Source organism: Lactuca saligna, chromosome 9 (assembly GCF_052625555.1).
Source record: "Lactuca saligna cultivar CGN05327 chromosome 9, ASM5262555v1, whole genome shotgun sequence".
NCBI lineage: Eukaryota > Viridiplantae > Streptophyta > Magnoliopsida > Asterales > Asteraceae > Lactuca > Lactuca saligna.
In genome coordinates, this window is record NC_136425.1 from 146,380,738 (window position 1) to 146,408,540 (window position 27,803).

General features: G+C 32.2%; 1 protein-coding gene and 1 pseudogene across 1 annotated transcript; both read right to left on the bottom strand.

The window, feature by feature from the left end:
• Positions 1 to 5,539: 5,539 nt before the first annotated feature.
• LOC145017124 (TMV resistance protein N-like) lies at positions 5,540 to 9,371 on the bottom strand. The gene is made up of 4 exons (XM_078975201.1): positions 8,816 to 9,371; positions 7,494 to 8,604; positions 7,110 to 7,406; positions 5,540 to 7,000 (listed from the first exon to the last, which is right to left on the bottom strand). Exons 1-4 carry the CDS (start codon positions 9,298 to 9,300, stop codon positions 6,023 to 6,025), a joined length of 2,871 nt encoding a protein of 956 aa, XP_078831327.1. The 5' UTR covers positions 9,301 to 9,371; the 3' UTR covers positions 5,540 to 6,022.
• A 13,677-nt stretch (positions 9,372 to 23,048) lies between these two features.
• Positions 23,049 to 23,540, bottom strand: LOC145016794 (toll/interleukin-1 receptor-like protein pseudogene; annotated as a pseudogene).
• Positions 23,541 to 27,803: the final 4,263 nt, after the last annotated feature.

Here is a 27,803-nt window from a genome sequence, read left to right on the forward strand (position 1 = left end):
TGGGTTTAAAAATATTTAAACTATCCCTAGAATCTAAAAATAGACTGCTAGAAGGTCTATATAGTGACAACTGGTGTGGCATCCATGAGAACGAACAACTTAAAATAACAGTTTTGATTAATGTAAGTGAAAAAAATCTTTTAGAATGCTTACTAGTTGTGTGTGTTTCCACTTGGATGTGAACATTAACATTCTTGTAGAGAAATGGAACTTCAAATGAACCCTACATAGCCAAATCAACAAACATGACAACACAAAAAGAAGCCTAACTTGACATATAACCAAATTTCCAACAAATTTCAAAATTTTAAGGTTTTGCTGAGCAATCGTTTCAATTTATCTAAATTTTATTTTATTACAACCTTATATGACTAATCAAGGATCTAAATCAAGTGAATGAAGCAATTGTTCATTTAAATCCATTAAAAATTTACAATATTGTGAAATTGCATATAATTTACACGTTTGCTTATTGTATTGGAGGTACCCGACCACTTGGATATGTACTATTATTTGATTAATTAGTGCATAAATTACATTATAGAATATGAAATTTAACGGTTATTTAAATTCATTTACACTTGATTTAACAATAGAAAATGGATAAATTTATAATCATAAAAGTATGCTTAATTTAACAAATTTTTTTTATCAAAATTAATAGAAAACTGACTTTCTTGAAGAAACAAATCAAATACACAAAAATGAATAAAAAAACAAAGAACATTTGAAGATCATGTCAGAAAGATATGACCAATAAGATATTTTTGGCACTTTTCAATATAGACATGGTTAATCTTGTCTCATATTGAGGATGACAAGTATAAGTGAGTATAGAAAATAATTTTATAATCATAAAAAATATGTTTAATTCTATAAATTTGTTATCAAAGTTAATGGAAAGTACTTTTGTTGAAATAATCAATTATTAAGTATGTAGGATATTACCACTAAGGGATTTTGAGTTTTGCATCATCCTCAAGCTTCAATAAAAACATCAACTAATGCTCATCACTTTCAAGTAAAAACCTCTACAATTTAAACTTCATTATAGTAAATCTAATCAATAACGTTATAGAAACAGGTAAGGTAAAGAATAATTACATAAAGTTATTGAGTTAGATAGTTGGAAATCGAGCAATTGTAATTTAACATGTATGAGACCAATTATTATCTTCAAATTGGAAGTATTTACTATATTAATAAGAATTAAATATAAGGTTACTGTTTTGCCCTTGATGAATTTTGGTACCATCGATGTACACTGAGAAAGAAATCGACTAATTAAGAAGATATATCACGTTGATTTGCAAACATATAGGTTGGTCAGTGCATTAGCTATGGCTTTAAATTTGGGGAGGATTTGAATTTTATTTTAGGGATAACATAAATTGGTGAAGGTTTGAGCGGAAACATTGATGGACAACGTGTTCGACCAAACATTGGTCAAGATGGCGTAAACAATTTGATCTAAGGGTGGAAAAGGTATAAGTGAAACACAATCAAAAATATTTATTGATATAGATGATGAAATAAAGCTTCTCTTTTAGACATATAACTCAATATTCTATTTTGTAAATGTAAATGTCTTACACTTGAGTTGTGGTGACTTAGTAAGACATGTGGAAGATATGGTGGATAACCTATTGACCCATATTCATATCCTGGAACTACTCAGGCTCTGTGGCCATGGAGGTTCGCCTACAGTGACTCCAGTGCATGAGGCATAGCCTCATGTTCGCAGCGAGGATTAGTTGGTGCATGAAAGATGGTTCGGAAACCGTCGTTAGGGGAGTTCCCTTTCCAAAAAAATGTAAACGTCTTAGTCTTCACCTCTCTCAAGCGTCATTGTAATGGGTTTTATTATTTAAATCTGTAAAATTAAGGATATCATTAATATCTAAAAAATAATAATATTTCAATGGTAGATGTTTACTAGTAAATTTATCAATAAATTCACATGAAACTATAAATAATTGTTTTAGAATGGTTAGAAGATTTATAAAAGTTTATAATTTCATAAAAAGTTATAGTTTGTTAATATTTATATTGAAGTTGTAATGAATAACATTGTAACAATACTGACAAATTCACATTCAAAAGGAATAATAAAGTAAAATATGATTAAAATTCTAAATTCATGAGTTTAAACCCAAGAGGAAAATAGATGAATAATTTAACATTTCATAAAACCAAAAATGTATTTAAATGATACAATTCTAACCCAAAAAACGAATACTATAAAACAAAGTAATTAAAAACCAAACCCAAAAACTAAATAGTATGTAAACATAATATGAAATCAACTGTATTCAAATCACCCAACTACTTATATAAAATCATGAAAATCATATATTATTTTTCATTCTTTGGAATTAACTGTTTTGGCTTGCCTTCTCCAGAAGTACGATCTGTCATTGATGTTAATGATCGTTTGGTTGAGGACATTGTTTCCAGATTATCGACATCATAAACATCTTCTAGGTTGTGTTTTAATTCTTCATGTCTAGACACTTTTTTAAAGGATGTCCACTTAGTTGGTGGACTTGTTGCAATACTTTCATCAATATTCGAAGCGAGAATAACGTTATCACTAATAAACGAAACTGCATCCTAAATATAGACAATAAATTCATATGTCAATCTAAAAGTTAATAATATTATAAAATATTTAAAATATTAGATTTAGTTATATTATATTTAAAACCTTTAAATTTAATATATCTTGACATCCTAATTTTACTGATAAAACGTTAAACAAATCGGATTACAGCTCCTATATTTGTAGTACATAGAAATATATTAGTTGATCAACTAAAATATAAAAAACGAACATAATAAGTGTAGTGTTTGTAGTATGTTTCGTAAAAGAATGTTATATGTTTGATGTTAATTTTCTTTTTCTAGTTCAACTGTGATTTTATTATCAATATTGTTTTTTCAAATTATAATGAGAAATTTGAATTTTGAACGCCAACTTTTTATCCAAAAGTAATTTAAAAGTAAACGGATAAATCTTCATATTACCCTCCTAAAAATGAAAAAAAAAAAAATAACAGTTATAAAATAGACGGACAAAAAGTATAAATTAGTTTTATGTAAATGAAGTTAATATCGATAACCTCATTAAACTTTAGAAGCAACTCTTGTGTGTTTTTTTTCCAGAAGTTTCTTTGCGTCACGATCAAATAACATAAGTGACACAATGCCGGTAAAGTCCTATACTATAATAGTGATTTTGAAAGTAAAACCATTGATATAAAAAAAATTCAATAATATAAATTTAGAAAATTTAATCGAAGATTATAATAATATGTATAAAAGAGTTATCGAAAACCTTGGAACAACAGATACGTGTTTGTTCATGCAAGTTGAAGTGTAACAATAAAAAACTTATTTATCCTGCTTTTGGTCCGTTCCACTAGCTTTGTCATCATGCATTAAAACGAATTTTATGGCTTTCTCTTGACAAACATATGTCAACACATTAAAAACTCGATATAAATGGTATAATTTTGTTTCTATAACTAAATGAATGAAACTAATATGCTTAAAGTAGATTGATTAATTTTTTTTTCATGACCTCTCAATAAGAACATAGTAATAACAAATAATAAGAACATAGTAAATGCAAGAAATTGAAGAAGAATAAGGAGAACAGAGTAAAGTAAGAGCTTGGAAAAAAGAACTTGAGAAGAACTTAATTATTGATATGCTTGTTTAATGAGATTTAAAATAAATAAATAAATAAATAATAAAATATACACGGGATTAAATTTGGAAATCAAAATCTATAAATAAAAGAGTTAAGTTATGAATAATATTAATTAGAGAAACTAATATCATATATATAAATAGAATAATATGTTTCAATTGATAAATGTAATAATTATTGAATTTAAAGATTATATAATTATTACAGATTCTATAATTAAATGTAATTGTGTGGGAATTTTATTTGGAGAAGATAATGTCTGCAATTTGACTTAATGGTGAAAAACAGAGTATTAAAACACAATCAATAGCCCTGATTGCTTTATTGGTGAATTAAAGTTTCTTTTTTTAATAATATTTAGAGATAATAATAATAATAATAATAATAATAATAATAATAATAATAATAATAATAAATAGTTTTTTAGTGAATACTTTTTCTTACAGGAAATAATTATTAAATTTTATTATTAATTATTATGTAATGAAAAATTAACACTTTTAAATTATATATATATATATATATATATATATATATATATATATATATATATATATATATATATGTATATGTATATGTATATGTTCAGGTTCATTTGAGACCATTCTAATTTTGTGAGATCGTGAAACCAAATCTAAAAATAATTTTAAAATGCATAATAAATGGAAAAATCCAAAAATTATTTTTTTAAATATTATTTTCGGAACTTGAATTAACTAAAAAAAATTTAAAAAAATCCCGTTTTTTTAAAAAATACGTGAAATATTCTAATACAATATTACACTGATATATTCTAAAAAATAATTTTAAAATGCAAAATAAATGGAAAAATCTAAAAAATCTTTTTTTAAATATTATTTTCGGAACTTGAATTAACTAAAAAAAATTTAAAAAAAAATCCCGTTTTTTTTTTTTGAAAAATACTTGAAATATTCTAATAGAATATCACACTGTATATATTTTATAAAATAATTTTAAAATGCAAAATAAATGAAAAAATCCAAAAAATTCTTTTTTTAAATATTATTTTTGGAACTTAAATTAACTAAAAAAAATAAAGAAATAAAAAAATGTGTCTCACGGTCTCACAAAATTAGACCGTCTCACAAAAAGAAGCTCCTCAAATGAGTTCGATTTTGCATCTAACCAGTAATTTAAATAATGGTTGTTAGTTTATATATATATATATATATATAAACTAACAACCATTATTTAAATTACTGGTTAGATGCAAAATCGAACTCATTTGAGGAGCTTCTTTTCGTGTCAATGTTGGAGTGTAACATGATGTCAGATTAGGAAGCAAACATGGCTGAAAAATTGATAAGCTTAAAAATGACGGAACTTTGGAGCTTCTTTTCGTGTCAATGTTGGAGTGTAACATGATGTCAGATTAGGAAGCAAACATGGCTGAAAATTTGATAAGCTTAAAAATGACGAACTTTGACAAATGTATACACCTAACATGAAGGAGAAACAGTGAAGAAGATATATGAACTAGTATCACCTCATATTTTGATGATTTCAGTTTTACCCCTATCGAAAAAAGCAACAGTCGCTTTATATTGTGATGATTCAATTTCATCCCCTGTTCTTGCATTTGAATATTTTGTCCAAATTTAAATTATCCAAAATAATCATGAACATAACCAGTCTATTAAAACATCCCCAATATCTTCCTCTGACACTAGTAAACAATGCCAAATGAATTCTTAATTACAATTAAGTAAAAACTTAAAAGCATAGTGAGCTTGATGAAAGTCAATAGTTTGACTCAGGTCAAACATTTTTAGTGCAATTAATTCATCTCAGTTTGGAACATAATTGTACAAACCAAAACATTCTTATGATCTTACATCACTTATAAAACACTACTGTATTTATTTGTAACATGTCATCTACAAACTAATATCAAATTTCAACCACTTTTATCAAGAACACAGTTTGACTTTCTGGAAAAGTCAAATGTGCCAGCTAAACACCATGAATTAACTTGTAGTAACTAATAACTTGAATCTTCAGTTTGTCCTATATCCGTCTACTTCGATATCTGTTTAATATCCAGTCAAAACCTGTGATGTTTCCATCACTTCTTTTAATAGGCATAAAGATAGTATGTCAATTATGCCTTCTCAATTTTGGTGACGTGACTTTATTGGATCATAAATGAAACGTGACTTTATAAGTAGGGAAAACTGTAATGGTTCTGAAAAAGTAGTTGGCAAATGTGAACCGGCTTATGCAGTCCTTCGGAGGTTTTTCAAAATCATCCCACGAATAGACTCCTGCTGTGGGTGCGTGTGTTATTCACACCTCTACATAGCATAACATTTTGTAATATTGGTCTTGGTCTTTGAAGTTTTCTTCATCGAGGGGTTGTATCTCAGATGAAAAATCAAAAGACTCAAGAAGCCATCTTGAGCCATAGATGCGCAAGCCATTCAATAAATGAATGCTCTGTGGAAGATCTATGCATACACCTTTTATATGCAACTCTTGTAGATATTCTAATTCTCCAAGATCCTCGGGTAACTTCTCAAGTGAAAAACAACAATTAAGTATGAGATCAGACAGATATTTCAACTTACACAAGCTATCTGGAAGATGTGTAATCTCTGTAAATGACAAATCTAGAAACTCTAAACATTTTAATTTGCCAATATCCTCGGGTAACTTCTCAAGTGACTCACAATAATATAGTTTGAGATCTCTCAAATGTTTCAACGAACAAATGCTATCCGGAAGATGTTTAATCTTTGTAGATGACAAATCTAGACACTCTAAACATTTTAGTTCGCCAATATCCTCGGGTAACTTCTCAAGTGACTCACAATCATCTAGTTTGAGCTTTCTCAAATGTTTCAACATACAAATGCTATCCGGAAGACGCTTAATATTTGTAGATGACAAACTCAGCTTTTTTAAACATTTTACTTCACCAATATCCTCGGGTAACTTCTCAAGCAACTTGCATTCATCAAGTTTAAGATGCTTTAGATTTTTCAGCATGAAAATGTTATCCGGAAGATGTTTAATATTTGTAGATGACAAATTTAGCTTCTCTAAACATCCTAATCGGCAAAGATCATCAGGTAACTTCTCAAGCAACAAACAACCATTAACTTTGAGAGATTTCAGATGCTCCATCATCGAGATAGCATCTGTAAGTTCTACCAAATCACAACAATTTCCAAGATTCAACGTCTCGAGATTTGGTGTTAGATCAAGGTCAAGGGTCTTCAACTTTGAATAACTGAGATCAAGGAATCTAAGCTTGCCAAGAAGCTAACATAAGAAAAAAAAAAACACGATGAATATTGTTGTCATAAAAAAGCCATGGATGCATAACACTACAATGAAGCATGCAAAAACAATCAATCAACCATAACTCTACCTTTCTTTCTCCCCCTTCCCAAAGTTGTACAATTTTGCTTTCAGGCATCTCCAGTGTAACAAGATTATTTGCTTGACATGTTTTGGGTAAAGACCTAAAAGGGTAATTGGTCCAGCGAAGATATCGTAAAGCATCTGGAAAGCTTGGGATAAATGTATTGAGTTCAAGGTTCCTGGAACAATCTTTCATAACAATCGAAAGAAATCTAAGTGCCTTCATCTTTCCAAAACACTTTATAAGAATACATGGATCAAGTTTTTGAAAGTGGAAGTGTACGCATCTTGTTTCTTCAGTACTCTGTATGGCAGTCAACATGAGAGTTGTGTCATAATAGATGGAAAAAGTGTTAGATTTCTCCAATATACAAATAAACTTGATCCTTACCAAGTCATTAGCCAATATATGTTCAATTTCGTCATTCTTCCACAATCGGCTATGTTTCTCAGGCATGTTTGGGTGTGAACGACGAACAATATTCCTGCCCATTTCTTCAATATGGTCATGCATGCGCACATACTCCTGGTCCCCACGGGCATAAATAGTTATGAGTGATTTTTGCTGAAGAATTCTTAAACCACTTATAGCATGAAATCCACAGCTTTCAAGTGCTTGGATTGCTTTGTCTTTCGACCAACCTTTCATTATGCATGCAACATCTAGGAATATTTCCTTGAGGTCATCCTCTAGAACGGTATAGCTTAATTCCAATATTTTCATAGTTTCGCTTAGCGGAATTGATTTTAGTCTTTCCAAGGCATCTTTCCATATGGGCTTATCTTCACCACATAGATTAGAACCCAACACTTTGATTGTTAAGGGAAGACCAGCAGCATAACGTAAAACATTTTCTGATAGCTCTCCGTAATCTTTAATTGGAATCTCGCTCCCAAATGCATACCTACTGAAGAGGCAAATTGCTTCCTTATTCGATAACAAATTGACATCACGAATCAATGTCACTTTGTGTGCTAACAATACTTTCTCATCTCTTGTTGTAATAATAATTCTACTTCCTGGCTTAAACCAACTACACTCACCGGCTAACGCCTCAAGCTGGTTAATATGGCTTACATCATCTAGAACAATAAGAACCTTCCTGCCACGCATCCTCCTCTTCATCATGCTTTTCCCTTCATGAATACCTCTTATGCTGATATCTTTATCATCTAATACATCCGAAACGATTTGACATTGCAACGACTTCAAACCTGACAAAGAAGTGCTTGAAATTTCCCTAACATTCTCAACAAAGCTTGCACCTTCGAACTGAAAGGATATTTCATCAAAAACAGATCTGGCCAAAGTTGTCTTCCCACCACCTCCCATCCCCTTGATCCCTATCATGCGAACATCATCAATACCAATTTCTAAGGATGATACAAGATCATTTACCCGCATCTCCATGCCCACCAATTTTTCATCAAAATTGCAATTGATTGAACATAACTCTAGTGATACTTGTTCGACAATTTCTTGGATGAATTTAGCTTCATGCCTGTTGTATTTTAAGGAAGAATCAATTAGCTTTACAAAAAAATTCCAGGTGTACAATTACTCTCATATTTCATGTTTAATTTTTATAAAAGACTCCAAGTTTGATTTAGAGTTTGACGAAACAGCATGTGATTCCATGGATGACCCTTTTAAAAGTAGATTAAATAGGAACAGATTGAAAGAGTATTGCACAGATATGATAAAGGAATTACCCATCAGCAGTGTTTTTCAACTCCCAACCAGCCAGATCGGCTGCTTCTTTCAGAGCCTCCCTCCATTTTCCAGCAGTCTCTTTATTTTTATGTTTGGCAAAGGCTTTTCTAACATCCCCACGTTGGTGGCGGACATCGGCGGGTGTGACATCATAGAAGACGGGGTAAGCAGTATGCTCTGTGGTCTTGTCATTGTGACACTCCATTATCTTCACAAGCTCATCCAGGCACCAAGATGAAGACGCATAGTTCCTGGAGAAAACAATGAGGTAGAATTTTGAGTCTTCAATGGATCTGATGAGCTCGTCACTGATCCTTTTCCCTTTCATGATTTTCTTGTCTTCCTTGTAAGTGTAAATGCCTTGCTGTTGAAGAGCATGATAAAGATGATCAATGAAGTTCTTACGAGTGTCTTTTCCTCTGAAACTCAAAAATACATCATATTTAGAGCTCGCATGAATGGGTGAAGTTGAGGAAGACGCCATTGATGGTATGCTTGATAGAATCAAATCTTTGCTTGGGAAAGCTTATGTGAAACAATTGCAAAGCAACTTGGATGAGATGAATTAAAAGGCTTAAAGTGTATGTTAAAAGGTCAATGGTTATAGCAATGGAAGGTGATGTGTTTGTATGGATAAAAGATTATAAGATTCCTTATTTAAACAATTCAAAAAGAACTCTTCTAATTGTTAAAAAGTCAATGGTTGTAGCACTGAAAGATGATATGATTGTAGGGATAAATAGATTCTAAGATTCCTTATTTGAACGATTCAAAAAGAACTAGTCTACTTGATTTGTTTGGCCATACAACTTGTAGAAATTTTAAATTTTTGATAGCGGACTTTTGATCCTCTTTAAAAAATGGTGTTGTCATAATTAGAATTTGTTGTCTGTCAAAAGGATAAACATAAAACATAATTTGATTTGATTCCGCGAATGCCTTTACATATAATATTTAAACTTTAGATGTAACAGTTTTCCAAAAAGAAGTTCTGAAACTGCAAACCTTGAAAGAAGAGTGGCTAAAAATAATTTAAATAGTTTCCAGAGGCTGCATATGTAATTCCTAAAACTTTACTAACTTTACTACTCCATGGCCATAGCGCAAAAAAGTTAAACTTCCAGTTAAAGAACCGGTGCGACCTTTTGGATGTTTTGTTACTTGTGGGCCTGAGATCTGTAGGAGAAGACAACAAGCTTCCCATGTGACGCCATGAATATCGAACATTTAGCATACAAAACGATAAAGAACTTTTACCAAATTAATGTATATACAGAAAAATGGATCATTGTGCAATGTGCATACGTATATACCTGAATTTTCTGGTAGCTGCTTGGGTTGAAGGGATGGATGACCAGTATTAAGCCGGTAAACCCTTAATATGCGTTTCGGTCATCGGAATCGAACTGGAATGTGGAACCTCCGCTCCTCAGTCGACTAGCCTCCCTCCTTCAATTATTTCTGTCGGAGCTCAAAGCATCTGTACACTCTGATTCTTGATGTCTTGAGGGGAAGGGGACAGCGAGATGGAGATGGAGGGTTTTGATTTCTTATTTGTTATTTTTAAAACTTGCCCAAACGATCCTGAATGTTATCATTCAAGTCCCTTAAAAGTTAAAAGATATAATAGGAGTTATAGAAATGATCCCTTTAAATATGTTTTAGTCATTCTCTTTTCCTAACTACGATTTTACAAAACTTATTTTTTATTTTCCAAACTTTTTGACAAATATTGAAATACCGAATCTAATTAGATCTTCTAGACCAATTGATTAAATATTGATTTACTTAAACTTAAAGGTTGTGTAAAACATAATAAATCTTCTGATTTTATAATTTTTTTTAACTGTAATAAAAAAAAATTTATTTCTTTGTAAAACTCAAACATTAATTAGAGAATTTTATTAAGGCATGCATAATCCATTGAGCTCTATAGAGTTTAATGGATTGTCACGTCATCCATTAGATGCCTATACAACAACACCCACAACCTATTAAACTTTTATTCAATCTTAATCACCACTTTATTATTTTCATCGAACCATGCAATAATCATTGAACTTTACTCCATGTCATCATACACACTCCATTCAACTCATATTCAATCATAATCATCATCTCATTCAACTCGTATACTACTTGCATTGTGTATGCTCTTAGTTTATAGTTATGGTGTTTTAAATGTACAAAAATATCCTGAAATAGTGAATCTTAAATGTAGAGCGGGTAAAATTAAACTATTGAACAAGTTCAATGAGCGTTATGTAATTTTAACTAATTACTCATTGGTGGACTAACTTTAGAGATTATTTTATCATAATAGCCAAAGTGGCAAAGAGAAAATAAATGACCATTGTTGTAACCACTATAACGCCCAGATCTTAGGTAAATTCTTTAAGTTTTAAATCTTTTATTTTTGCATGGAAGGCCATTACGTTGGGCATAATTGAGAGTTACATTGTGCGTAACTCATTAAACTTGGACATGGGGTCTCTCTTGGGTACGTTGGGCGTACCAAGAGTACGCAGGGCTTACTCATGGCGAATGCAAACCCTTAATTTTAGGGTCTTGGACCATATTTAAGGACCTTAAGTCCTTGAAATCCTTCTTATCATCAGCCACCACCCTCTCTCTCATCCTCCATAAAACCCTAGATTAATTTGTGAGAATCTCAAGATTTTTTGTGATTTTTGGTGTGTTATAGTGAAGAAAGAGATCTTTGAAGGTGTTGTTGGAGCCCATAGCTTGTAGATCCAGAGTTTGTTCATCTTGATCATCCTTCTGGAGGTATAAAGTCTCAACCTTTTATCATTCCTTTGCATAGATCTAGATTTAGCTTATGGTTTTGGCATGTTTTGGTCCCAAGGGTTGGCTCTTGTGAGTATAAGCTACTATAGAGTTCAAGTTAGTTACTTTATGATGTTTCTAACGATCTTGAATCATAAAAACCAAGTCTTCGATGTTATTTCTCACTCATACAAGTGTTGGAGGTTGCTTAAGAGTGTTAAGGACTTAGGGTTTGGTTTTCGGCTCTATTAAACATGCATAAGCTTAAAGTAGTCGACTTTATTAATTAAGACATTCCCTAGAGTAAGATCTATGAGTTGGACGAAAGGTCTTTAAGCATTAAGAGCTTAATAGCAATTTTGACCAACTGACGAGTACACTAGGTGTACCCTCTAAGTACGCATGGTGTAACGGGTTTAGCCTGTGTCCCCTTTTGGTGAATATCTAATACATTGGGCATACACATGTCGTACACACCTGAAACCCATTTGGGCCATTTTTGGGCATTGCGCATGGTTAGTTACGTCCATAGTGGGAATGGTAAAGGGTCTTTTACTCTTTGTAAGAGATATTATGATTTTGTAACATCTAGATCCTTGGTGGTACTTTAGGTTATCATATTTTGGATTTTAGGTAGTACCACGTCGTGGTGAAGGCATCCCACGACGTGGATATGGTCGTTATATCGCAGGTTTTAAATGGTCATCACGACATGAAAGTCTATGGCCACGACGTAGCAGCTGTTTAATTAGAAACCCTAATATATAGGGTTTGCGCCATATTTAGGGGAATATGATGGCTAGGGTTGCTTACCCTCAGCCTCTATCATATTCTTGTAGCCTCCAAGAAAACCCTAGCCTCTATTGTTGCTCTCTAAGTTCTTTGTGTTGATATTTGGGGATTGAAGAAGAAGGAGGTGACTTCTAGTCTTGGATTCAGCAAGCAAACATTGTCACCATCTTATTGTGCATCTTTTGGACTATTTTAAGTCCTTAATTTCCAATGTTTTCGGTTCATTGTGCATGGATCTAGGTTTCTATTCCTTAAACTTCATGTCCTTGATTATTGGGTGGTGAGATCCCATAAGGTTGCAAACTGTATGAATCTTCGGGTCATTCTGGACCGTAGATACTTTGGATCTGGATTAGCATTGAGTTCTAGCATCATCCATGGAAGATATGGCCAAAAACCCTCACTTTGACCTAATAGAGTCCAAGAAATGCATTGGACATGCATGTATAGAAAGTAAGGGTTTTTATGTTGTTATTTGATACTATAAACGTTCTGGAAATAGGGATCAAAGAGTCTTCAAGAGAAAGTGCTTAATGGGTTATGAAAAGGTATGTTCATGCCCTTTCTAAGTCTATAAAAGGGAACCCTATCCCTTAGAGAGTCTAAAGGGATAAAGTTGGAAAATTTATCCACTTGGACCTTAAAATGGACCAAATCTAGGCTTTGGAGCCCCTAAGATCAAGGAAATCAACTTAATCCATTAAGTTGTTGGGGAGCCCAGTGCCCACGGCATGTCCAAGGTCTCCGCGGCATTGCAGCTAGGATGAGACTCGACTATTTTGTGATTTGGTGGCTACAATGTGGCCAATGATGGCCATGGCATGATGACCTGTTGTAGTTGAACTTGACTTTGACCAAGTTTGGCATAGGGATATTTTGGGTATTTTGAGTTTTAATTGAGAAATGGTCACTATTTGTTGGATAAGTGACCGGTAGAGCTGATATTCGAAGCTGTGTACTATTCAATGATCATTTCAGATTGAGAGGTGAGTTTTTCTCACTGTACTTAGGGGTCAAAGGAACCAATATCGGCGTAGTAGATTATGTATTCGGGTTTTAGATGTTGTTATTGTTGGATTAGATGTCTAAGCCCATAACTATTATTGGTATGTACTCGACCCGAGAGTAGCATGGTCCATTTGGGTTGCATATCATCAGGATAATTTGTTAGGATGGACTCTTAAGAGAAAGTTTATATATGATTTATTAATATATTATAATATATAATATATTAATATGAAATCATATGTTTTAATTAGTATTGATCAAGAATTAATTTGGAATTAATTTAGTGATCAAAAGAGACTAATTAAATCTATGGGGACTAATTATGATAATTAGTTATATTTATATGTGTTGGCTTATGATCCATGTTGAACCAAGTTTATGCATGGATACATAAACAGTTAGGCCACATGAATCATGGATCATAAACCCATGGGTATGAATTTGGGTTATACCCATGACCCTTGAAATCCAACACATAAATACATGCTCTTAACCTAAAAAACGCCTACATGCTTGTTCTTGGACTTCATGGGTGTTTTTGGGAGCATGAAATTCTCTCTCAAGTTCCACCTTTGTCCATGATGTGTTGTGACTTCATTTGAGGCTTCCACACTATTGGGGCTAAGATCTTTAAGGCCAAATTCATCAAGTTCTACAAGCTACACAAAAAGGTAAACTTCTAACTAGTATTTTATGTAGTTTATACCATTTGTATGCTAGTTGTAGGCTTAAAGCTTTGGAAACCATTTGCATGTATAATTAGTGAAAACATAGATCCAAAGCTTCTAGGATTGTAGTATACAAAACCCAACAATGGTATTAGAGCCATGAGTTGTTTTCTGTTATATTGATGCAAATGTTTGATTTTCAAAGTTGAAAAAAAAAACATGAAGTTTGTCAAATTTTAAGATAATTGCTTGTTTTGTGAAAAAATAATTATTTGTAAAATTTGAATCATTTGCTATATGAGTTGAATTATGTCAAATTTAGTAAAAGATAAAATGATATGATTATTTTATTAGTTTTAAAAGTTAGATCTAAAGAGTTTTTTTTTTTAAAAAAAAAAAAAAATTGATTCAAAGTTTTTTATGGTGTTACAAAACTTGGTTTTAATGTTTTGAAAAATTCCACAATTTGTTCTTAAGTTATGGAACATGAAAAGTTTCATCATAAAACAAGCATTTAACTCCATAAGTTATGGAATCCAAAAGTTTTCAAGAGTTACAAAGACTTACTCTCAAGTTTTGAAATTTGAAAAAAGTTTTTTCTGAAAAAAAAAATTAAATTCTAAAACTCTTGGGTTCATAACTTAAAGAATTAATTAAATGGTTTTAATTTTAAATTTAACAATTAGAATTATGATGTATTGTTGAATAGTTCAAATTAACTCTTATGGACTTTATTAATAGTTAATTAAAGCGTTTAATTAAAAAAATATTATTAAATCCATAAATATATGTTTTGAGTTTAATTAAATTAAAAATATAGTTTAATAATAGATTAAACCACCAAGTATTTTAAATGTCTAAAATACACCCTTATACTATTATAATATTAAAAGTTTAATATATTATATGTATAAATAAAAAGTCGGTCTTACTGTTAGTAGGCCTCATTCACGAAGTCGGTCTATAAGGGGATATATGGTTACTGCCTATAAAATGTCAGTTTAATGGGTTCCACTCTCACCCATTGCTTCCTTGACTGGTAGAGGGTCGTTAGCCGAACGCGTAGGACAAGACATTAATTATCTTTTCATTAAAAGTATAATGATAAGTATAAAGTAACTAAACTTTATTAAATTCCCAATCTTAGTTACTTTAGGAAAATATGAATTTGGTGCTAACCCATGAAATTGCACTTTGCACCTTGTTAAGTTGTTAGTGGAGCGTGTGTGGTTAACTGGCACACTAATTTGGGACTGACAATGTGTGGCAAAGGGTAACTTGATGTTAATCATAGATAAATGGAGAGTGTGTGGTTAACCGACATATTGATTAGGTGGTTGTAACATTGGGTGTACCAAGTTAATTTGCATGGTTATTCACTCCTTGTTTGTGATCCTCGGCATCCCAGTCACAAACTTGAAGAGCACAATCGAGATTTAAACATTCCATTTAAATCTTCAATGAATCTCAAAGGATCTAGGAGTTTCAATTCACTTAAGACCTAAAATTCTTTTTCGGTTTTCGTGGTGGAAATTGGTAAATCGTCATTTACCTACCTTCAAATATTATGTAGCTTGGATTACAACATCCCTCTTCCAATTTATAAAATATTGTGTTGGGTCCTAGCCTTAATATCTCATATTAGATGTTATATTAAGGACTTAAATCTACTAAACTTGAAATTTCTGCCTCATAGATGACTAGTTATGACAACTATGGTCTTCTTTGTCCTTTTTAGATAAATCCTTCCTAGTGAAGATGATATCCCACATGGCGATCAAGGTGAAGGATTAATCCATTTGTTGTGCATTAATAGGACTGGAAATCATACTTCACTTCCTCCACCTCCTCCAATTATTCTCCCTAACCCACAAGTTCAAAGACTTGAAAAGTTCAAGGTCACTCAAGTCCTATTGGCAAGGTGGAAAGTTTATGTGTGCTCACATCTTGGAGATGAAGTCACATATTAACAAGCCAGGAGAGTTGGGTGTCAAAGTCTTGAGGAAGTTGGTTGTTGACTAGGTTCTTCAATCACTTCCTAAGTCACATAATGAGTTCTTTAAGGACTACTATGTGCCAGACCATGACATGACCCTTAATGAACTTACCTATTTGCTTGATGCTGCTGAATCAACAATGATTTGGAACACTGGTAAAGCAAATTTGATTGGAATATCTACTTCCTAAACTTACGTGGACATTGACAATGGTAACACTGGAAGTCTAGAAAAGCTTTCTCTTCCCAATGGAAAGGGATCGGTCATGGTCAAGTCGTTTGACCCAATGGTAAAGAGAAAGGCTAAGTCTGAGATAGTCTTGTGTACCATTCCCAAAGATTCCATATGTTACTTTTGCCAAAAGAAGGGGCATTGGTTGCAAAGTTTCTCTATTTACCTGAAAGATCATAAGGATGGTAAAGTCAAAAAGTTTGACTCTACTTCATGTAAAGTCCACTATCTAACTCTATTAAGTTCTTATCTGGATATTCTTAATACATGATGTAATGTAATTACATTTTTGATGTTTTGGATAATCAAAAGAAGCTTAAAAGAAGAGTAAGCTGATTCTGATCGTGAAGATCATAATTTTTAGCTGCTACTTAAGAGTTATGATAGATTGCTTAGAAAGAGATAACAACATGTTTTTCATTTGTAATTGCATTATAAGGAAAAGTTTTCCGCAAATTTTATAAATAAAGGAAAAGTCTTTTTATTTTTATCTTATTATAAGTTTCCTTACAATTGCATTTGTGAAAATTTGTTGTTTATATGATTCCATTGATAGCAATATTAGAAAATGGATTTGATTCTTTCGTTTGTGGTAATGTCATAATTTACGAAATAAGGAAAGATTCTCATCACCCAAGTTTCAGTTGGATAGAAACTTGGAATCATGCAAATTGTATTGTGTGGTGAATGAGAATTTTCATCTTTAGGAAATTAAGACTAATTCCTTGTTCACATGTATATGTGAGTCAAGTGAAGGACTAGGAGAACGGCTACACTTGGTTGTGCGCTAATCAGGTCCACCACAAAGAACGATAACATTATTCGTCATGATTTACTGAAGTTTCGTAAATATCATTATAGTTACAAGTTTTACTATAATTCTGAAACATTGGAAAATTTTCAATGTAAGGCTGAACGAATAAGAAGAATCAAATTAGGCAGAAAGATAAAAGTTTCTCCAATCTGAAAAGATGGGAGAGTAGTTGAGTATCTTTTTTTATGATTATCTTAGTGATTATGAAACCATATCACAGTTCATTCTCTATGGACATCTTAGTGCATTTTTTTTGGCTAAGAAGAGGAATCGTGGATTGTTGAAATGGTTAAAATAAAAAGATGAATCATACTTCATTCCAAAAAAAAGTCTTAGAGTCATACTCCAAGGTTGTAACTTGAGTGACATAATCTGTATAAGGTTTATAACACTTGTCAAATGTAGAGTAAAATGTTTTCTACTATTGTACATTTGAAATTGGTAAGCTGTGATGTTTTTAGATAAAACAAACACCAACTAAGACCAATTGAGTGAAGTGTTTATCTTGATAAGAATCCACACTAACTCTTGAATATTTGTTTTCTCAAGGAATGATTCTTGACAAGAGAATTATATGTCAAAAGGTCAGTGGGATTCTTAAAGATCTTGAAAAAGTTTCAAGAACTAATCAAGAATAAAGCATACTGTTTATCACTAGCACACGATTTGAGGTTTATAACCTATCATGTTGACACATTCTTATTTATGTGCTCATTGCAGTTAAAAGTTGACTATGCATGTGAGCTCTATGAGTTATCAATTGTTTGCATAACAACCTAGAAGCAATGGTAGGCCCTTGTGTTGCCAAGTGGTAAGAAGTTAAGATTGCACAAGTTTAGTCCATATGAGTTTGGATTTGTCACTAACCTTGTCTTGTGATTATGGTTTTGACAAATTCACATGGATAGGAACAAATAAACCATAAAAATCTAAGTGTCATAAGGTTTCTCTCCGATTCATGAAAATGATGGTGAGGAAAAGCTTACACAAAGTAGATTTTATATAGTTAACAATTGTGATATTTTCATTTCTCAAATTCAATTATGATTATGACATTCCTTTTCATAATTCGAATTGTGAGCAATGGCAAAGGTCTAAACATTATGATTACGACGTCATCTTCATAATTGTTTAGACACACATGTGAGCTATCTAAAGGAAAGGCGTATGTTTTTGGGAAGCTTAGATAAAGTCTTTTCGAAGCATCTCGTATCAAAAATCTGAACTTTGGTAAGAAATTCAATAAGTATTGATTTCTAGAAGTCCAACTAATTTCTGGATACATGTTAGAGCTAATGGGAGCATAAGTGTTATGCTGACAAGTTAATAATTATCATGTTAGTGGGAGCATGATTATTATGTGAAGTATTGCAAGTTAGCAATGTTAATTATAGAAAACAAAAGTTTCAATTTGCAAAGTTGTAAGGTTTGAAAAGTGTTTTTGCTATAATTAAGGGAGAGAAAATTATACTTCATCCCAATTCTAAAAGCTTAGATTGAGATTTTAATCAAATTTAGTCAAGTATATATATGAAGGTTATGTTGGAATGGTTCGACATAAGGAAATTCTATATATAGGAACATTATCTTCATTCTAAAATTCGATTATGACTACGACATCCCTTTTCATAATCTGAATTATGAGAACATGGCAAATAGAAATAGAAATATTATAGAAAAATATTGGTTTAGTATCATGTCATTATGTGAGAAATAATGAATCGTGTCTCATATGATTCGGATATAGGATCGATTACATGTGCTGTAATATTCATCTGTTCTAATTTTTCCAAATACCTAGGGCATTAAGAGTGAAAAGGACTAGAATTAGATATGGCTAAAATGATTAAGCAATTATCGAGGAGAATTTGAGGTTTACCAAAGATTGGTTACTCATGGATAGTTGGAAGCATGGTGTAAATTTTGGAAGGACCATATTGACATATTCTAAAGAGAGGCAGCTCTTATTCAGAAGTGATAATCAAAATGGGAATATGGAAATGTTTACATAGGTGGAAGTTATTCGTTAAATCTGTGTAAGATTAGAAAACCTAATGCAGGAAGGATGTTCAAAGGAATGTACTTTGAATATGAGACTTTGTTTCCATGGAATTTCTCTCCATTGGAATACTTTGAAATGTATGTTGCCAAGTCTTTGTGACTTTTATGCATAGTCATTATAAGAGGATCAATACATATAAGTTTACAATCTAACAGATTTCAGTAAATTGCAGGAATTTGGTATTCTTACATTTACGATAAGGATTTGGAATTGTGAAATGAGCATCATTGAAATGTTGTCAATTGATATATTCCACAAAGAAAGGACCATAGATAAATACAGTGTGCATTCTTGGAGCATGGCATAACTATTGTTTTAATTCAAGTATTAAGTTGATTATCCGAATGAATAATGAGTAATCAATATGACTCAAAGGTGTTTGGGCCATATAGGATTAGTATTATTATTGTCTTTCACTTTGCATGTTTTGATTTCACGAATAAGTAGGTTATTCAAACTATCCATAGCCAATCATACTTTGGAAGTAGGTATTGAGGCAAGACTGTCATGAACGGGTCTATAGTTTGTCCAGGTAGCCTAGACATTGTTGCAATATTCATGAGTGCTCCAGGAATAAGATTCAAGTATTGGATTTAACCCACACTCATTTGAATCACTTCATGGATTTTATCACGAGTGATCATGAGACGATAATATCTTATATTCTTCAAACAGAGAGATATGAGTTGTAGTCTACAAGTCGGTTGCACATTAATAATGTGAAAATGCACCAGTAACTTGGTGTTATAAAACACATTGTTGTGTGTAATTTGATGAGTAAATATAGCAAGCATATGAGTCGAAGTTTATCTATTCCTTTTACCATTGGAGGGATAAAAGCGATACATGTGGGCCCCTCGATGAATTAGTGATGACAAACGTAAGTGCTCGGACGGGCCTGGACTGATTTGATTTGTTTAATTAGTCAGTCATCATATATTGGAAACCGGGAAACAACAGATGGACAGAGAGAATGATTATAATCTAGGTCTCAGTCCATATGTTATCTAGAATGGAGGAATATATGATCCCTTATCTAATAAACATGTCATTGACTAGGTCAGAGTTCAACAACGGCTTTTAAGAGCTACGATTACTAGTCGGGATTTGGAGTCGTACTTGCAATAATAGTTTTAAACTTACCCAAGTGCGACACTATTGGATTAAATGTCTAAGCCCATAACTATTATTGGTAACTACTCAACCCGAGAGTAGCATGGTCCATTTGGGTTGCATATCATAAGGATAATTTGTTAGGATGGACTCTTTAGAGAAAGGTTATATATGATTTATTAATATATTATAAGTTATAATATCTTAATATGAAATCATATGTTTTAATTAGTATTGATCAAGAATTAATTTGGAATTAATTTAGTGATCAAAAGAGACTAATTATATCTATGGGGACTAATTATTACAATTAGTTATATTTATATGTGTTGGGCTTATGATCTATGTTGGACCAAGTTTATGTATGGATACATAAAGAGTTAGGCCACATGAACCATGGATCATAAACCCATGGGTATGGATTTAGGTTATACCCATGACCCTTGAAATCCAACATATAAATACATGCTCTTAACCTAAAAAACGCCTACATGCTTGTTCTTGGAGTTCATGGGTGTTTTTGGGTGTATGGAATTCTCTCTCAAGTTCCACCTTTGTCCATGATGTGTTGTGACTTCATTTGAGGCTTCCACACTATTGGGGCTAAGTTCTTTAAGGCCATATTCATCAAGTTCTACAAGCTACACAAAGAGGTAAACTTCTAACTAGTATTTTATGTAGTTTATATCATTTGTATGCTAGTTGTAGGATTAAAACTTTGGAAACCTTTTACATGTATAATTAGTGAAAACATAGATCCAAAGCTCCTAGGGTTGTATGTGCACCATAGTATTTTGTAGTATACAAAACCCAACAATTATGTGGTAGTAAATTATAGATCTACATGTGAGTCTGTTGATTGGTTATATGATTACCTATTATCGGTTATATGTTTATATGTTATGTACATGTCGAGATAGTATAGTTAGGTTGTGGTATTACTTCTTTGTACGGAAACTATCGAAGCTGGGAGTAAGCCAGACATAAATTGTGGGCCTGGAGGGAAAACCAGAATTATGTTGTGGGCTCAGGAGTAAGGCAAACTTAAGTTGTGGGCCTGAAAGGCAAGCCAGACTTAAGTTGTGGGCTCAAGGTTAATCCAATCTGTTAGTTGTTGACCTGGTATGCATGTTATTATATGTTTGTTTGTTGGTACTTTGGGGGAAATTCACTAAGCTTTGGATTACAGTTTTAGTTTATTGTTTCATGTACTTCAGATGATTGTGGGAAATTGAAGGCGTGATCGTGCACATCTTCCTTTCTTCATGATATTGGATCTTGGGAAAACTTTGATTTTGATTATACTTTAGAAACAATGGTTTTGTAAACACATTGTGGTGGAAATGGTTTTTTTTTTTGAAAATTTGAAAATTTTATGATTTTTGGAATGTTAAAAGTTGGTATCAGAGCCTTGGATTGAGAGAACTGAATGAACATTCATGTAAATCCAGACTCAAACTAAGGAACTTCAAAGGTTTTCAAAAGTAACCAAGGAAGGATGTGATGTGTACAATCAGCCAGAGCAAGAAAGTATACCTGAAGTAACCACACTGTTATTTGATAGAACAACATTCTGGTGATAGGCTAGATTCAGGAATTGCATAATAGAATTTCCTGATGTGTGAAGCATGATAGCCTAGGAATACTTCTTGTATGAAATTGACATCATTACTGTAGTTTCTTAGTGTGTGCATGATTGTTGTACATACCTAAGATCTAATAGGTTGACAATGTTTGATTTGACCTTATTTCATGTACCTTGACTAGCTGTGAGCTTAGGGTAGGATCCAATTTTATGTATGATTAGCATGCACGAGTGTATGCAAGGTTGGTGGAGTTTCATGGGTGAGTAGGCGTGTGAGCAGTCGGTCACATGAGGTATGATTATCCACTCTCGAGAGAGTAAGGATAAGATGTATACGTATCCTTGTTGTTGTAATTGTGGTTGGTGGTTGTGATGATCCTTGAGATAAATCCGGGTAGGTGTGGAAGGTAGTATGGGTATGTACTACTAAAAGAACAGGACTCGTATACATATCAAGGAAGTCACAAACCCCAATGGTTACTCATGTATCGTGATTATAGAAATGTGTATTGTTGCAATTCTAATATATTCTGCTTTATTTTCAGTATGGTGTTTACGAGAGGATCCGGTTTCGGAGCTGGAGCAAGTAGCTAGGATAGACCAGGTTTGACTGATGATCATATACATGAGATGATTGTCACTGAGGTGGCTACTGCTGTCTCGGGATCAATTCCGAAATTATTTAGGTCTATAAAGACCGCCATGATTGAGCTTTTCGATGATCGGTATGCTGCCCTTTCTGAGGCTGTTGTTGTTGTAGCTACCATGGCTATTGTTGCCGCAGGGGTTCGAGGGGAGAGAGATTTCATGTATCGGGACTTTGACAATACGAAGCCCCCAGAGTTTGATGGGTAAGGGATCCAAATGTCGCAATGAGGTGGTTGTCTGATGTGGAGGGTTGTTTCTTCACATGTTCTTGATGGAACATGATTATAGTGATACTCGTTCCACAATTTCTTGGATGAATTTAGCTTCATGCCTGTATTTTAAGGAAATTAGCTTTACTAAAAATCCCATATGTACATTTATTTTCATATTTTATGTTTAATGTTTATAAAAGACTCGAGTTTGAGTTAGAGTTTGACAATATAACATGTGATGCCATGGATGATCCTTTTAAAAGTAGATTAAAGAAGAACAAAGTGAAAGAATATTGCATAAATATGATAATGGAATTAACCATCAACAATGTTCTTCAACTCCCAACCAGCCATATCGATTGCTTCTTTCAGAGCCTCCCTCCATTTTCTAGCAACCTCCATATTTTTATGTTTGGCAAAGGCTTTTCTAACTACCCCGCGTTGGTGGCTGACTTCCTTGGGTGCGACATCATAGAAAATGGGGAAAGCAGTATTCTCTGTCATCTTGTCATTGTGACACTCCATTATCTTCACAAGCTCATATAGGTACCAAGATGAAGATGCATACTTCTTGGAGAAAACAATGTTGTAAAATTTTGAGTCTTTAATTGATTTGATGAACTCATGACAAATCCTTTTCCCTTTTATGATTCTCTTGTCATCGTTGTAAGTGCAAATGCCTTGTTGTTGAAGTGCATGATAAAGATGACCAACAAAGTTTTTATGAGTGTCTTTTCCTCTGAAACTCAAAAATACATCATACTTAGAACTTCTCCTATGAACGAATGAAGTTGAGGAAGACGCCATTGATTGTATACTTGATAGAATCAAATATTTACTGGGAAAAGCTTATGTGAAACAATTGGAAAGAAACTTGGATGAGATGAATTAAAAGGCTTAAAGTGTATGTTAAAAGGTCAACTCTTGTGCATACGTATATACCTGAATTTCCTGATATCTGTTTGGGTTGAAGAGACGGATGAGCAGTATTAAGCCGGTAAGCCCTTGTTGTGCGTTTCGGTCATCAGAATCGAACTGGACTGTGGATCCTCCGTCGACTAGCCTCCTTCCTTCAGTTATTTCTATCGGAGCTCAGAGCATTTGTATACTATGATTCTTGTGTTTGGAGGGGAATGGGACAGCGAGATGGAGATAAAGGGTTTTGATTTCTTATTTGGGAAGAAATGTTGATAGACCAAAAAAGGACCATTTAGATTTTTTATTTTTAAAATTTGCCCGAACGATCATGAAGGTTATCTATCAAGTCCCTTAAAAGTTACAAGACATAATAGGCCTTATTGAAATTGTCCCTTCAATATGTTTTAATGCACACTATGTTATGAGACAGATATACCTGAATTTCCCGATATCTGTTTGGGTTGAAGAGACGGATGAGCAGTATTAAGCCGGTAAGCCCTTACTGTGCGTTTCGGTCATCAGAATCGAACTGGACTGTGGATCCTCCGTTGACTAGCCTTCTTCCTTCAGTTATTTCTATCGCAGCTCAGAGCATCTGTATACTCTGATTCTTGTGTTTGGAGGGGAATGGGGCAGCGAGATAGAGATAACGGGTTTGATTTCTTATTTGGGGAGAAATGTTGATAGACCAAAAAGGATCATTTAGATTTGTTATTTTTCAAACTTTCCCAAACGATCATGATTGTTATCATTCAAGTCCCTTAAAAGTTAAAAGACATAATAGGCCTTATTAAAATGGTTCCTTAAATATGTTTTAATGCACACTATGTTATGAGACCCGTGTACTACACAGGTTTGTTAAAAATAAAAAGTTTAATATCAATATGTAAACATTAAACATTTTACAAAATAATTGAAAAACAGAAAGTAAACCAATGAGTTTGTAACATTTATGTGAATTTATTCTCATATTAATAAAATTATAACATTACATTAATATATTGAGAACCTTTCATATATAGATAACCGTAAATTCTAAAAATTTAAATGTAAAGATGAAAAACCTCAAAAAATGACAAGTGAAAAATAATAAATGAAAAAAACCAAAAAAGCCATGTGGTAAAATGTAGAAGAAGAAGAAGAAGACATGTGGCAAAAAAACTTTCATTTATTTGAGAGGATGTCAAGTCATTCTATATTTTACTCTAGCATTCTCTTTTCCTCTTAACAATAATTTTACAAAAATTATCTTTTTCATTCAAACTTTTTAATAAATATTGAAAGACCTGATCTAATTAATTCTTCTAAGACCATTTTGATTAAATAGTGATGTACTTAATGTTAATGGTTGTTTTAAACATAATAAATCTTCTAATTTTATAATTTTTGAACTACTTGTCACAATACATGATAAAAAAGTTTTAGTTTCTTGTAAAACTCAAACATTAATTAGAGAATTTTATTAGTTTATACTTCTGAAGTTTTAATTAAAAACTCAAATACTAATCAGAAAATTTTATTAGTTTATACTTCTTCGTAAAACTCAAACATTAATCAGCTGCATCTCAGTATGTTCCATTCATTTTAACTTGGTCTTCTGTTGCTCCAAACACAACATCTCTCCTTGTGCAATACTCTAGGTTTATCGCCTATTTAGTTAAATATTGTAACTTCACTTAAACAAGTACGTTCATTAGCACTTCAAAAACCAATGACTTATTTCACCACCCTAATCATATGTTCGTTAAAGTCGGTTTAACACAGTATGGAACTTTTTCATGGATGTGATAGAAGTCAAATGTCACTTAGTATTATTAAATACTAAGCCAGAGCATCCTATTTATGCTACATATCACCTCTTAATACACTACTCGAATTGCATACTACATTGTAGAGATAGAAAAAGCCTTGACCTATTGAGTTTAAAAACTCTGCTAGCCTTCCCATTCATATTCCTATAATTCTTCTGAATCTATCAACTTCGATATCGTCAAAGTATTCATTTCCATCTTATTATTCTCTGAATCCGTAAGCAACCATTGCTTCAATCTGGTCGGTGGAAACGCCAAGCAATGGGATAACCTCATGGATTATGCCAAACATAAATTTATCCTGCTAATTAAGAATGTACTCAACATACAACCTTCTTCCAAAAGTGTTATTATTTCATTTAAAGATTTTCTACATGTATGATACCACTCTCTAGGTAACACTTACGATATTTCTCGATATGTATTATTCACTATCATAAGTATTCTTATCTCATCGAAAAGTTATATTTTAGTTCTAATATAGTAATTAAACGTTTAGAAACTGTACACATAAAATTTCGTTCCTTTAACTTAATCTCGACAATAGACCTTAAAATTTCTTCCAATAATAGCAATCAAGGTAAGTACCTAAGGTATGCTATTTTACATAACAATTAGCACATATTAGTGTATTAGGCATCACCTCGAAAGTGTTGGATTAGTGTCTAAGCCCGTAACCATATTTGATAAGTACTTGACTCGGTTGTGCATGGTCCTTTTGGGCTGCCTTCACCAAAGCAACTTGACTGGAGAAATAAATATTGAGAAAGAGGTTATTATGATTTATTAATAAATTATAAGAATAATATATTAAATGAGAAATCATATTTGTTTAATTAATATTGGTCAATAATTAATTAGGAATTAATTTTGTGATCAAGTGTAATTAATTAAACTAGAGGGGCTGAATTGTAATTATGTGATAGTTGCAAAGTAGGGAAATGGTTACCCTAGACATAGGTTTGATGAATTCAAGGGATAAGGAATCCTTGAAATCGTCCAAGGATAAGGGCTTTCAATGCTTATCTTTTGGTTACTTGGTGGGCAAGCAACTAGATAAGGATAAGGATTGAAACCCTACTCTCTACTCTATAAAAGGACCCCTAAGGCCATAGAAATCGTAGACTTGATCCCTAAGGGTTCCTAGAGATGATTTCTACCTCTCCTCTTCTCTCTCTATTGCCTCTCCAAGTGCTTGTGGTGTTTGTGAGCCATTAGAGGTACTACATTTGTGGTACTTGCTTTCAAGACTTAGGGTTTGAAGATTTGAGTTGTTATTGCAATATAACAACAAAAGGTATGTTATCTATCTTTCCTTATGATTTTTGAAATTCCTAGTAGCATATTAGCATTCCTCATGTGTTCATAATGTTGTGTATCTAATAGTGAAAACATAGATCCAAAATCTAGGGTTGCATGCACACATAGGATTGTTTGTTTAAAACCCATCAGTGGTATCAGAGCCTTTGGTTAACTTGTTTTCAATTAGTATTATACAATTGTATAAACTTGACAAATTAGGGTTTATAGCCAATAAACCCTAGGAGGCAATATTTTCGAGATTAGGGTTCCTAAACCCTAATTTGCGAAAATTTGGTAAGGGTTTTTCAAATCCTTTCCTTAAGTCCCAAGATTTCGAAATCTAGGGTTTTCAAACCCTAGGATTTTTGAGATTAGCCTCCTTCCCAAGATAAGATCCTAAATTTTAGGGATTTGATTATCCCATATCTTGTAATTATCCTTTAATGGTTATATATGATAATTAAAGATTTTGAAATATTCTATCCCATGATTTTCAAAATTTAGAGGATTAAAAGGGTTAGGATAATTAATTGTTTAATTGGTAATTACCCTTTATGTTTTAATAATCCCTTATGATTTAATAATTTCAATTAATAGTTTAATTCAAGATAATTATTAAATCAAGAGTTTTAATATTTAAAATTTTAATTTAAATAGTCTTAAATTTCGAAAAAAATTTAAAGTGAGATTAAAACCTAATTGTTTTGAAAAGTTTCAAAAAACCTGTCATCAAGTTTTGGAATTAATTTTTTTTGATTAAAAGTTTAATTTTGAAAGTCTAAATTCTAAAACCCTGATTTTGAAAAGTTCAAATTACACCCTTATGGTTTTATTAAATTAATTAAGTGTATAATTAGAAGAGAGTTAATAAATCCATAATGATATGGTTTATGTTTAATTAAAAGTGTAATTTATAAAATTTAAACTACCTAGTATTTTAAAAGATTAAAATACACCCTATATTATTGTATTATTACAAGATTAATATATATATATATATATATATATATATATATATATATATATGTGTGTGTGTGTG